The sequence below is a fragment of the Rosa chinensis genome, chromosome 7 (assembly GCF_002994745.2).
Source record: "Rosa chinensis cultivar Old Blush chromosome 7, RchiOBHm-V2, whole genome shotgun sequence".
In the NCBI taxonomy this organism is placed as follows: Eukaryota; Viridiplantae; Streptophyta; class Magnoliopsida; order Rosales; family Rosaceae; genus Rosa; species Rosa chinensis.
This window is the reverse complement of record NC_037094.1, coordinates 7,626,663-7,638,683: the sequence shown is the minus strand read 5'-3', so window position 1 is coordinate 7,638,683 and position 12,021 is coordinate 7,626,663. Positions and strand designations below refer to the sequence as shown.

At 41.8% G+C, this 12,021-nt stretch overlaps 1 protein-coding gene and 1 pseudogene across 1 annotated transcript; both read left to right on the top strand.

Moving 5' to 3' along the window:
• The first annotated feature begins 1,294 nt into the window (after positions 1 to 1,294).
• On the top strand, positions 1,295 to 3,786 carry LOC112179515 (WAT1-related protein At3g30340). Its single transcript, XM_024317948.2, has 6 exons — positions 1,295 to 1,800; positions 1,891 to 1,953; positions 2,050 to 2,166; positions 2,255 to 2,672; positions 2,910 to 3,061; positions 3,173 to 3,786. Exons 1-6 carry the CDS (start codon positions 1,607 to 1,609, stop codon positions 3,354 to 3,356), a joined length of 1,128 nt encoding a protein of 375 aa, XP_024173716.1. The 5' UTR covers positions 1,295 to 1,606; the 3' UTR covers positions 3,357 to 3,786.
• LOC112181045 lies at positions 3,660 to 3,824 on the top strand (annotated as a pseudogene).
• The last annotated feature ends 8,197 nt before the right edge of the window (positions 3,825 to 12,021 follow it).

Sequence of the window (12,021 nt, the reverse complement as noted above, 5' to 3'; positions counted from 1 at the left end):
TCCTGGTCATCCCAGAAAGTACTCATATGAGACGTACATATATTCGTGATTTAATTTTGTACTAAATATCCATGCATATGATTCTTAATTTGATTGAAAAAACGATGAGAAGAACTTCAAAAGCAAAACAGCTAGGTTAAGGAAATGACAGATATTGCGGATCGTTGCTTACGTATGGTGCTTAAAAGTATTTATCATTCCAAGAGGTTTCGAGTTCCAATTCTCCTTCTATCACTAACATTGCTAATTATGAGAAAAAAAGATTGAAAAGAAGACTAATCACATGCAAAACAGTGAAATTAAGGACAGATATTGCGGATCATTGCTTGTGTATAGTGCTTAAAAGCATTTATCATTACAAGGTGTCGAGTTTCCATTCTTCGTCTATCACTAACATCACTAATAATTACGACAAAAAGGATAAAAAGAAGACTAATCACATCTCCTATTCATTAATCATGCCTTAACTATGCATGACAGAAAGCTTGAGTAGTTTCTATCATCTTCTGTCTGTTCCTCATTTCTGTATCCATAAAAGCTATAAATCATGAAGGAGTTGACACCATAAATAACAAACGCTAGCAGAAGACGTTAAAATGAGAATAACTGAGGGGCTAAGCAAAATGATTCTTGGTAATTCAGTTCTTGATAATCCCTATAGAACAAGTCCAGCTACTATCATGGCCTTTGAGGTAAGTAGAGAACAGAGTAAAGCAACATATATAAACACTAACCAACACCCGACGAGGTCGACAATTTCCCATCATTTCCGAATTTTCATATTTGAATTAGGATCCCATGTCAACCAATGAGCCATTCGTGGTTTAAAAATGAGAATACATGCTAATTAATCCATTAATTTTATGCTCAGTTGACTTATAATTAAATTATGCATAAGCCCTTGTGTTAAACATTATGTTCCTTCTCTGTTCATCTTTTTCTTTGATATATCGTAAGATTTGACAAGTTGTTCTAGACCACACATTTGATGTTTCATTCTGTTTTCTAAGAGGAAGTATTAGATGCCATGCATGGTACAATAGCAGAGTTCAGAGTATATATTTATCTCCCTACACCACCACTAAAAAGATGCCTAAAAGCCTATGATAAGTTATATACAGTAAAATTGTTGACTCTAAAGAGTAAAAAGCAGGATCAAGTTCAAGAACATCACCTGGTATTTAAGTGTAAAAAAAAAGTAGCAAATGGGGTTTCATAAATTGTATATGAGCCTTGCAAATGATTCCCATTTCCTGATAAACTACCATATACATTAAGAAATGGAAAGGATCAGTCAAAAGAAAGCAAAAAAGAAGGGGAATCAAACATTTTATAATGTCAAAGTTGGTTGCTTAAAGCATTGATGATATGATTTGAAGAATTTTAATCTTGCTTTGTACCCACTTATTCTGGAGCCTTGTCTATTAATTACCTCTCATCAAGCACATGAGAAATCAGTGATAAAAAGGCAGAAATTGAGAGGTCTTGTAGGTCTCCCTGCCTCTAGGTTTTGTTTGTTATAAAACTTGAGAAACTTTGTTTTCCAGGAGTGAGTGATAGCTAGCTATGAAGAGTTTCTTCTACTAGTCTAACTGAGACTGATAGAATGGCCGGGGAGATGAAGGGATTCGACGAATGGAAGCCTTTCATTGCTATGGTAGCCATAGATTTTGCGTTTGCCATAGTGAATATTCTGCTCAAGAAAGTGCTTGATGAAGGAATGAACCATTTGGTTCTCATTACGTATCGGTTGACAATTTCGACCATCTTCTTGGCTCCAATTAGCTACTTTTGGGAAAGGTAAGCAACCTTGATTCTCTCAGTTTCAATGCTATTTGCGGAAACTCATTTTTTGGATATCTATTCATACATACAAAGCTTTGCTTGCAGGAATAGTAGACCAAAACTCACACCAAGGATTGTATGTTACCTCTTCTTGAGTGCCATTGTTGGGTTAGTTAAATCTAAAAACAGATTCATTAATTTTCCCATCTAGATTTGTATTTTCCATTCTTATTCAGCTGAAATATAATGCTTAATTTCTTGAAGGTCATCCATAACACAGTACTTCTTTCTCCTTGGAATCCAATACACATCTGCTACTTTTGCTTGTGCCTTTGTCAACATGGTGCCTATGGTCACATTCATCATGGCAGTACCATTCGGGTAAGAAGTAATCACAGAAATCTCAGTTACATCATGAATATTTTCGGCTACTTCACGAAAATGTATGTTACTCTCCTTCTGCTGACAGGTTAGAGAAGGTGAACTTGAAATGCAATAGCGGTAGAGCCAAAGTACTCGGTACACTGGTGTGCTTATGTGGTGCAGCGATATTGACACTTTACAAAGGAGTTCCTTTGTTTGATCATTCGAAATCTACAAGTACTCAAATTACCATGATGGATCATGGTATCAAGCTGAGCAGCACCAGAAACAAAGGGAGATGGACTGTTGGTTCAATAGCTTTGGTTGCAGGAACACTGTTATGGTCTTCATGGTTTCTAGTGCAATCAAACATAGGCAAGCTATATCCATGTCAGTATTCCAGCACTACTATAATGAACTTCTTTGGTGCCATTCAGTCCGGAATCTTAGGTTTGTGCACTAGTAAGAACCTCTCCGTGTGGGTTCTGAAGGGAAAAGCACAAGTTCTCACTGTCATGTTTGCCGTAAGCATACTCTTCCTCTTATCACGGTTAGCGACAATTACAATCCAATTTTAGCTTCTACTACAAACCGAACATTTTAATGTGTAAAGCTAAAATTGGAGTGTCATTATTGGTTTCCTGATTTTAAAAGATTTTACTGTGAACCTTAGAAAACAACTTTAATTACACAAGAACTACTAAACTTTCTGTGTCTCCAAGTGATTTCTTGGTTCATAAGAAAGCTATTGGTGTGTTCAGGGGATGATAGCATCAGGCTTGGGCTTTGTGGGGATGTCATGGTGTGTGAAGAAAAGGGGACCTGTGTTTACTGCAGCATTTAGCCCCCTTGTTCAGATTATGGCAGCGGTGATCGGTATCCCCATGTTTCATGAACAACTCCACCTTGGAAGGTGAATTTTCCTATGTATTCCAGACTTGATTGCTGATACTTATTCATAATTCATAATAAACTACATATGGTGCTAACTTTGCTCGTTGGGTGCTACATTGGCATTGAGCAGCTTGTTGGGGTCTATCATTGTGATAATTGGCTTGTATATTCTTCTTTGGGGAAAGAATAAAGAAATGCAGAAGTATATGGCAAAACTAGCCCAAGAAGCCGAAGCGATGAAGGAGCAGGAGCAACCTTCTCCTCCACCAGTCATCATCAGAGTCTCCGTAGATGATGATTCAAGGTGTCCATGAAGCCAAGTTACACATGCTTGGTTTCTTATTCAGAGGCTTTTATTTTTATTTTTTTCCTCCCAATTGAATTATGATCTTCTAGCCAGGAAACTGACAGAGAAAAATCAGTTGGTATAACCAGAATAAAAGAAGATTTGAATTCTCCCCTGTTAATTTGATGATGTCAACTAGGTTCTTTGCAATGAAATCTGCTAAACATGCTGGTTTTGTTAAGCTTGGTCTCTTCACATCCCACATAGGAGACAGCGAAAAGCAGGGAAGTGAAAGAGCGTACAAAATAGGAGACAGGCCATGTTATCAAGCATACCTTTCTTGGTTTTTTGGCTAAGATCAAGTGTAGTATATGTTTTTTAAGATTTTAAAGTGTAGTATATGTTGTTATTTGTTTAATGATTTTCACGATAATAAATTAATTTTTTTATGGGTGTGTTATCCTTGTGTTGCACTACATAGTTTGATGCACCCTACCAAATTCGGTTCAAAATTTAGGCCCAACCCAACAACATAGGCTTCATCAGTGATTCTTTATTGGTTAAGGGGTTATTTTTCAATATAGTTCTATTAATTTCAAATTTCATCAGTGATTCTTTATTGGTTAAGGGTGTTGAAGGAAAACCTAATTTGTGTTTAGCCCAAACTCTAGGTTACTTGACCTAATGGTAATAGGATTTAATTAGAATGATCTAGAATCATAATCAATGTAGAATTACTTTCCTTGTTTGATTGAGATTCTATGCATTGTAATCCTCTATATAAAGAGGTCCATATTATCAATGAGAATACACAGCAAATTCCTCTCAAATTCAGTTTCTCTACAACACGTTATCAGCACGAAGCCCTAGCCCTGAAATCCTAAATTCGTAGCCTTCAAATCCCAGAAACCACCGCCGCCCACCTTGAAGATCTCAACTCCAGGAGTCCAGAACCGGCGGCTCTGTCCCCAGAACCGGCCAGAAAATATACGAACCGGCCACCGGAAATACAGTTAACCTCTCTACCCGGTTCGACGCCTTCCCCCCTGCCCACCGTCACCAAACTCCACCAGAAGCTGCAAACGGACCTCAGACCACCAGATCCGAAAGATCACCACCGGAACCGGTCTAGATCGACTCGAACCGACCGCCGGAACCAACTGAACCGCTGAACCGCTGAACCGCCGCCTGCACCTCCTATCTGTGCTTCGGTCAACAAAACCCAACTCGGTCGACCCTAGGCCCAGCTGCAGTCATCCCAAGCCCCTGTAGCCTAAGTACTCGGCCCAGCAGCCTGAAGCCCAATAATCTGAAGCCCAGCAGCAGAAGACCCTGACGTCATCTGCCACGCAATCATCCACGTCAGCATTAGCAGTAGCCACGTCAGCACCAGTGCCACGTCAGCGATCAGGTTAACCACAGTCAACTCCTGTCAACCACCGCCGGCAACTTTTCCGGCAGACTTCCTGCGACTTTCCGGCAAGTTTTCCGGCTGCTATAGTAAAATTTCCGACGACGACTTTTCCGACCATCTTTTAAGGTAATTTTTTCTAAAAGTTCTCGTTTTTGAAGTTTTTTTTTTTCAATTTCTTCTTCTTTTCTCGGGGACTTCCAACATCCCTTCTTCTACCCCCATTTCTTCTTCATAGGGGAGACCAATAGCCGAACTGTGGGGGTTCGTGCTCATTCCAAGCTTGGAGCTTGTAGAGTCCTCCAAACTTAGAGTTTGTTGAGAAGAAAACGATTGACCACATACATCGTCGTTTCGATCTAATCCAAAACCCCTCTTGGAATCGGATTTTCTTGGAAGCGACTAAGCTCAGAAATTTAATAGTTTTTCGTGGTAGCCTTTTCGCTCTGAAACTAACCCTAATCTTGTGTTGTTTTTCAAGATGAGTTACATGAACAAGTTGAGTTTTGTTCCACTCGAGACAACTGGCGCAGGATACCATAGGTGGGTCCGAGATGTGCGCCAACATCTTAAGGCTGATGGAATTCTGGAAACCATCCAAGAGCCTAGTCAGAATGTGCTCTCCATTGAGCAAGCTACTGCTTTTGAAGCAAAACAAGCTAAAGCCATAATTCTCATGATAAGGCACATGAATGACGCGCTCCAAAATGAATACCTCAATGAAGAAGACCCAAGAAAGCTATGGGTAGAACTTGAGCAGCGATTTGGCAACGTTCGTGACTCCCTGCTTCCTGATTTAGAAGTGCGATGGCATAGCCTCCGCTTTTGTGATTTCAAGTCTGTGCTTGATTATAACTCAGAAGCTCTTCGTATCAAGTCTCTGATGGAGTATTGTGGCCAAGCCATAACTGATACGATGTTGATCGAGAAGACTCTCTCTACCTTCCCCGTCTCTGCACTGATGATTTTAAAGAATTATCGGATTGATGTAAATGCAGGACGTATCACAAGGTTTCATGAGCTCATTGGCGCCATGAACGTAGCTGAAAAGCACGATAATAACCTTGTGAAGAACTATAATGCTAGACCTGTGGGAACTAAGCCTATTCCGGAGTCTAATTATAGTCGCGCTCCCAATGGAGGACGCAAGGAGCGAAACCCTAAGGATAGGGACAATTCTGGACGTTCCGGTCCATATGTTCGCCCTAAAGAGGAAGGAAATCGCCAAGAGAGGCGTGCAAGGAACCGTGGAGGTCAACGTGTGCAGAGAGAAAGAGGCAGAGCCTCCGACCATGGTGGTAACGCCACCAAGAGGATAGGTCGTCCAAATCGCGCCCCAATGGCGCCTCGATCAAGGGAGCCTGACCATAATGATGTTTGTTTTCGATGTGGATCAACTGAACATTGGGCCAAAACATGTACCGCACCCCAGAATGTTGCAAACGCATACAAGACGTATCGTGAAGCAAGGGAAGCAAATTACATGGCATAAGAAGATCAAGATGGCGATCTAGATCCAAGGGTGGAAGACTACAAGGATCAAGACCCAGAAATTGGCTATTTTGATTAAGTCTTTTTATTTTCCATGAGATGTAGGCGATTGCCATATTACTTTTTATTGGATTAGATTTTCTTTGATCATAGAAACAATGATGTATTCCGTTGGCTTATGAATAAAATTTCGAGTTCTTTTCATTATGACTCAATTTTGATTCTGAGCATATGACTTTGTGACTACGATGGCTAGAGCATCGGTATTAATTCAAGGACATGGAATAGCCCAAGTTCCACTTGCCAAATGGCACCTTGATTACAGTTGTCACAGAAACTCTCTATGCTCTTAGGGGCAAATAGTACCCTATGAATAGCCAACGAATTCCATGCGAAAATGCATGTAGAGAACGGAAATGAGTTCCTTTGCATCACCTCTAATGATTGCGAATAAAGGCGCATCTTAGAGAAGTTTATGTGTCTCTCTAGTGGACTCTATGTCACTATTCGAGCTATTAATCCAATAAAGTTACGAGCGAAGATCTCTGGGATTTAGACACATATTGGCTTTGTCAAGACAGGATAAGTCATCCTGGTCATGATATGATGATCCGTCTACTACAGACTTCACTCGGACATCCATCATTTTGAGCAAAATGAAGCAAGAATCTGATGACGCCATAAAAGGCGCCAACCATGAGCATAACTCCATGGTTGTTCCTCCTTGTGGCCATGACGCCATACATGCTAATTTCCATGGCTCCGACGCCATGATGGGAGATGTAGTCACACTTTTTGCTTCTAATAGCGCTACAGACGCTCAGGCCCAACTAAAATCCTCATTGGTTGCTCCTAAGGCCCCTCTCTCATTTTGCAAAGCCTGTTCCTTCGGGAAATTAGGACTGAGACCGTCCTATGCAAAGGATATGAAAATACTCATTCTACTCTTACATAGAATCCGTCGGGATTTTGTGGATTAATTCAACCAACTTGCGGACGCTTAAATATTTTATGATGTTGGTTGACACGCAAACACGCTGGTCACGTGTTGTGCCATTGTCCACCTATAAATGCTGCTTATGCTACACTCCTAGCACATATCATATGACAATGGGCTCACTCCCCAAATCATCCTATTTAGTCAATTGGATTTGATTATGCTAGTGAGCTTACATCGAAGACTTTCGATGGTTATTGCATTTGGGACTGATGTTAGACATCATATTCCCATGAGCACACCCAATTGGTCTCGCGGAAACTACTACGATGGTAGTCCGAACATTGGTAATGCGCATCAATCTTCTTACATCCGCTTGGGGTGATGCAATATCGCATGCAGCTATGCTAATTCGTCTACGACCTACCGCCACTCAATGTACCTCTGCGTTACAGCTAGTGACTGGGTACACGTCTTTTGTACTTACGCACATTTGAGTGAGCCATTTATGTGCCAATTGTGCAGCCACATCGCTCTATGATGGGTCCTTACAAGACGAATGGGCAACTACGTTGGATTTGAGCTTCCAACAATCGTCCGCTACTTTAATGCCCTTGCAAGGCGATCTCTTTACCGCTAGATTTGCTGGTTGTCACTTTGATGAGACAGTCTTCCCGTCGTAAGGGGGAGATAAGAACACGAATATTCAACAGGAACGACAGGAATTGTCGTAGTCTGTCCCCACTATGTCTCATCTTGATCCCTATTAAAGTGACGAGATCACACAAATATGCTGCAAACATGCCTGTAAGGAAGGACGTCCCTACGAGAGGACGTAAGCGCCACCCTACATTGAGGTAGGCATGGCGCCAATGCCAAAGAGAGTGGCACTCTGGCGTTACAGGCCATGGCCCCAGCTAGGATGCGTGGGAGGCCCGTGGGTTCGAAGGATACTTTGGCACATTCCAATCCTTTGATCATCAAGACTCAAAATCCGTCTAATGAGAATCTTCCTGGTTATGGTTATCGTTGGGGGACGCCTCAACGCCAGAACCTATTCCTGAGAATATAGAGCTTTATGAAAATTACACTAGTGTACATGAGACGTGGGATAGAAACTCCATCATAATTGATGATGTAGTTACGCATTTTGTTGCGCATGAGTTTGCTGAGTCCAATGATATCGAACCACGCTCCGTTGATGAATGAATGCCAACGTAGAGAGTTTTTGGCCTAAATGGAAAGATGCGATCCAGGTTAAGATGGATTCTCTAACGAAGAGGAAGGTTTTCGAGCTAGAGATGCCAACACCTCCTAACATAAAACCTGTTGACTAATGGGTCTTCGTTAGAAAGCGTAGTGAGAAAAAGATATGGTAATCTCGCCTTATGGCGCAAGGCTTCTCACAAAACGCCCTGGAATCGACTACGATGAGACATATTCTCTCGTAATGGATGTCATTGCACTCCACTACTCTGTCAGTTTGGTAGTTTCCGAATAACTGAACATGCAGCTTACAAATGTGGTCACTACGTATCTCTATAGGGATCTAGATACGGAATATACATGAAGGTTCATGGTGAACTTCATTTACCCAAGTCAAGTGGCTCTAGACCATGGAGCGCGTTTACAAAGAGGTTGAAACGCTCACTAAAGTGACTACTTGATTGGGAAGGGATATGCCCACGCGTTTCTATGACAAGTTTCAGATTCTATCGCAGTTCATGTTGGACATGATCTTCATTAGAAGCCCTTAAAGAGTTAAGGGAAACTGCTGAACACTTGAAATCTGAGTTTGAGATGAAGGATTTTGGGAGAACACGATTATGTCTCGGTTTAGAACTTGAGCATCGTGTCGATAGATGCTTAGGCATTTTGACAAGGTCAAGCTTTCAAGCACCCCCATGATCGTCCGTAGTCTTGATCCTGAAAAGGATTATCTTCTTCGAAAGGATGATGACGAAGATGTGCTAAGAGGTAAAAGTGCCTTACTTAGTACAATAGGCGCATTATTGTACTCAATGTTCTAAAAATCGGCCTAGGCGGCCGCCTAGGCGGCAAGGAACCGCTCCGATTTTGGCCTAGGCGTTTCCCTTAGGCGCTGGGCTTCTAGGCGGGGACTAGGCGGGCTAGGCGGTGGTGCTAGGCGGTGCTAGGCGGGGACTAGGCGGTGCTAGGCGGGGACTAGGCGGGGACTAGGCGGGCTAGGCGGTTCTAGGCAGTCATAAACCCTAATTTATTCTATATTTTGACTATTTTTATATTTATAATTAATTTTTAGACTTTAAATATTGTCATTTATATTATTATATGTCATTAAAATAATTTAAAAATTATTTAAAAAAAAACCGCCTAGTCCCCGCCTAGGCCCCTAGGCGCTAGTCCCTGGGTCACCGCCCGACTAGCGCCTAGCGTTTTTTAGAACCTTGATTGTACTTATCTCAATGCACAAGATCAGACATCTCATATGTTGTGAACTTGTTAGCTAGATATAGCTCTGCGCCAACGCGACGCCATTGGATTGGTGTAAAAGATATCTTTCGATATTTGAGATGTACGATTGATATGGGCTTGTTCTATCCCTACGAAGAGATGATGGATTCTGACCCATCACACACCATAAACGCCGCCAACGCTGGTCTGCGTTCTCTATCCCCATTCCAAAACGACATGTGTTTTGGAAGGTTTTGCTGATGTTGGGTATCTGTCTGACCCACACAATGGTCATTTCCAATCCGGTTAAGTATTCACCATGGGAAAAGACCGTGACATCTTGGAGGTCTACATAATAGACCCTAGTCGCTATATCTTCGAACAATGCAGAGATCATTGCTCTTCACGAAGTGGTTCGTGAATGTATATGGATTGGATCCATAATTACGCATGTTCGAATAATTGTGGTTTGAAGTCTACCACAGATGAGCCTACGAGCATTTAGGATAATGCTGCTTGTTTTGAACAAATAAGGCAAGGCTACATCAAAAGCGATAACACCAAGCATAATCAGCAACAACAGACACTCCTCGAGATCAAAGTGAACTAGGTTCGATCTGAGGACAGTGAGGCAGACTTGTGTACTAAGTCATTGCCCAATTCCACGTTCGAGAAACATGTGGCAAGAATTGGCTTGCGGAAATTATCTAAACTCCCATGATCGTAGTCATCAAGGGGAGGTGCAGACATCAGGGGGAGATGTCTACATGTTCGTCTCGAATCGTGAAGGGTGTGTTGTGCTCTTTTTCCCCTTCGACCGAGGTTATTTTTTGTCCCACTGGGTTTTTGTTACTCGGCAAGGTTTTTAATGAGGCAACGAGAGAAGCACCGCGTTTGGGAAACACAAGGGGGAGTGTTGAAGGAAAACCTAATTTGTGTTTAGCCCATACTCTAGGTTACTTGACCTAGTGGTAATAGGATTTAATTAGAAGGATCTAGAATCCTAATCAATGTAGAATTACTTTCCTTGTATGATTGAGATTCTATGCATTGTAATCCTCTATATAAAGAGGCCCCTATTATCAATGAGAATACACAGCAAATTCCTCTCAAATTCAGTTTCTCTACAACAAAGGGGTTATTTTTCAATATAGTTCTATTAATTTCAAATTCCTATGACATATATGCATGATTAGGGGTTCATATTTTGCAATATAGCAAAGTCTAATATGTTCAAATTAGTATGTAAAACTCTCTCTCTCTCTCTATCTCTCTCTCTCTCTCTCTAACCTAAACACCCTAAGACCGGTTTTTTTCTAATTTTGAAATTGTGCTCGTCCAGTGGCGCCTGACGTCTTAGTTGACCTCCAGCCTCGTCAACGTCTGAGGTGTGCTGCCAGACCGGTGTTCGATTTGTAACTAGTCGAGGAAGCTTCTTGGGTGGGTGTTGTGTGCTCGGGGGTACCAGACGGCGTTGGTTTGAGTTTTCAGGCAACATTTCGAATCAAGACTGGCAGCGGGGTTTGTGGGTGTTCAGGATCGGTAGCGTTGGATTCTGAATCAACGGTGGTGTAGATGTTTTGCGCATTGGACAGGCGTGATTCTAGATCGGGTCTTAACAGCCTGAGCTGTGGCGGCGTGGGGCGAGGTGGTTGGGTTCGTCGCGGTGTGGGGCGCGGTGGCATGGGTCAGGGCAGAACGAATCGAGCGAAGGCACTGGTATTGCTGCGTATGACATGACGTCAGGGAGATGTTAGGCTTAGACCAAGCCAACTTGATGAGCTCTGAGTTGGAACCCTTCCTTCTGAGGCTCTTGGGCTTAGTATTTTGGGCTGGGGTTGTTGCCCTAGCTCTTTACTATGTTTTAGCTTTGTCTTTTACAATAATTCCTTTTAGGAAACTAAGGCTCTTTTTTTTGGTGCACTCTATGTACCTCTAGTTCCTTTGGAGCAGGGTTTTAAATATCTGTGATATTTCAAATATATCCTCCGATATCTCCCTTTTTCGACGGTCCGATATATCTTAGGGGGTGAATATCTTATCTTTTACCGTTTCTGTGAAATTTCTCCGACATCGTCAATTATCCCCGATATATTAGATATTTGGGATATATCCTAAATAAAGTAAAGAAATATATGTAAAATCTGATGGAAAAACAAAAAACAAAAAAATAGAAAAAACTCAGTAATTCTCTAAATTCAAATCTGTGTGAAGAGAGATCTCCTCAACACAAATCTGGGTGAGGAGAAGCCCACTCAAGGTGAATTTAGGTGAGTAGAAAATCCTCTCAATGCGAATCTAGGTGATGATAAAATCCCCTCAAGGCGAATCTAGGTGTGTCGCTTGGTAATGACATTGATCAATTTCATGATTGGATTATGCATGCACACCTCGATGGTGAAGCTGGAAGACCTCTTCCAC

What these genes read in the sequence shown, in the direction of transcription:
- LOC112179515 (XM_024317948.2), top strand. Translation starts at nt 1,607, where the DNA reads ATGGCCGGGGAGATGAAGGGATTCGACGAATGGAAGCCTTTCATTGCT. An exon ending in ATTAGCTACTTTTGGGAAAG is followed by an intron (nt 1,801 to 1,890) that starts GTAAGCAACCTT and finishes CTTTGCTTGCAG; the next exon opens with GAATAGTAGACCAAAACTCA. An exon ending in TTCTTGAGTGCCATTGTTGG is followed by an intron (nt 1,954 to 2,049) that starts GTTAGTTAAATC and finishes AATTTCTTGAAG; the next exon opens with GTCATCCATAACACAGTACT.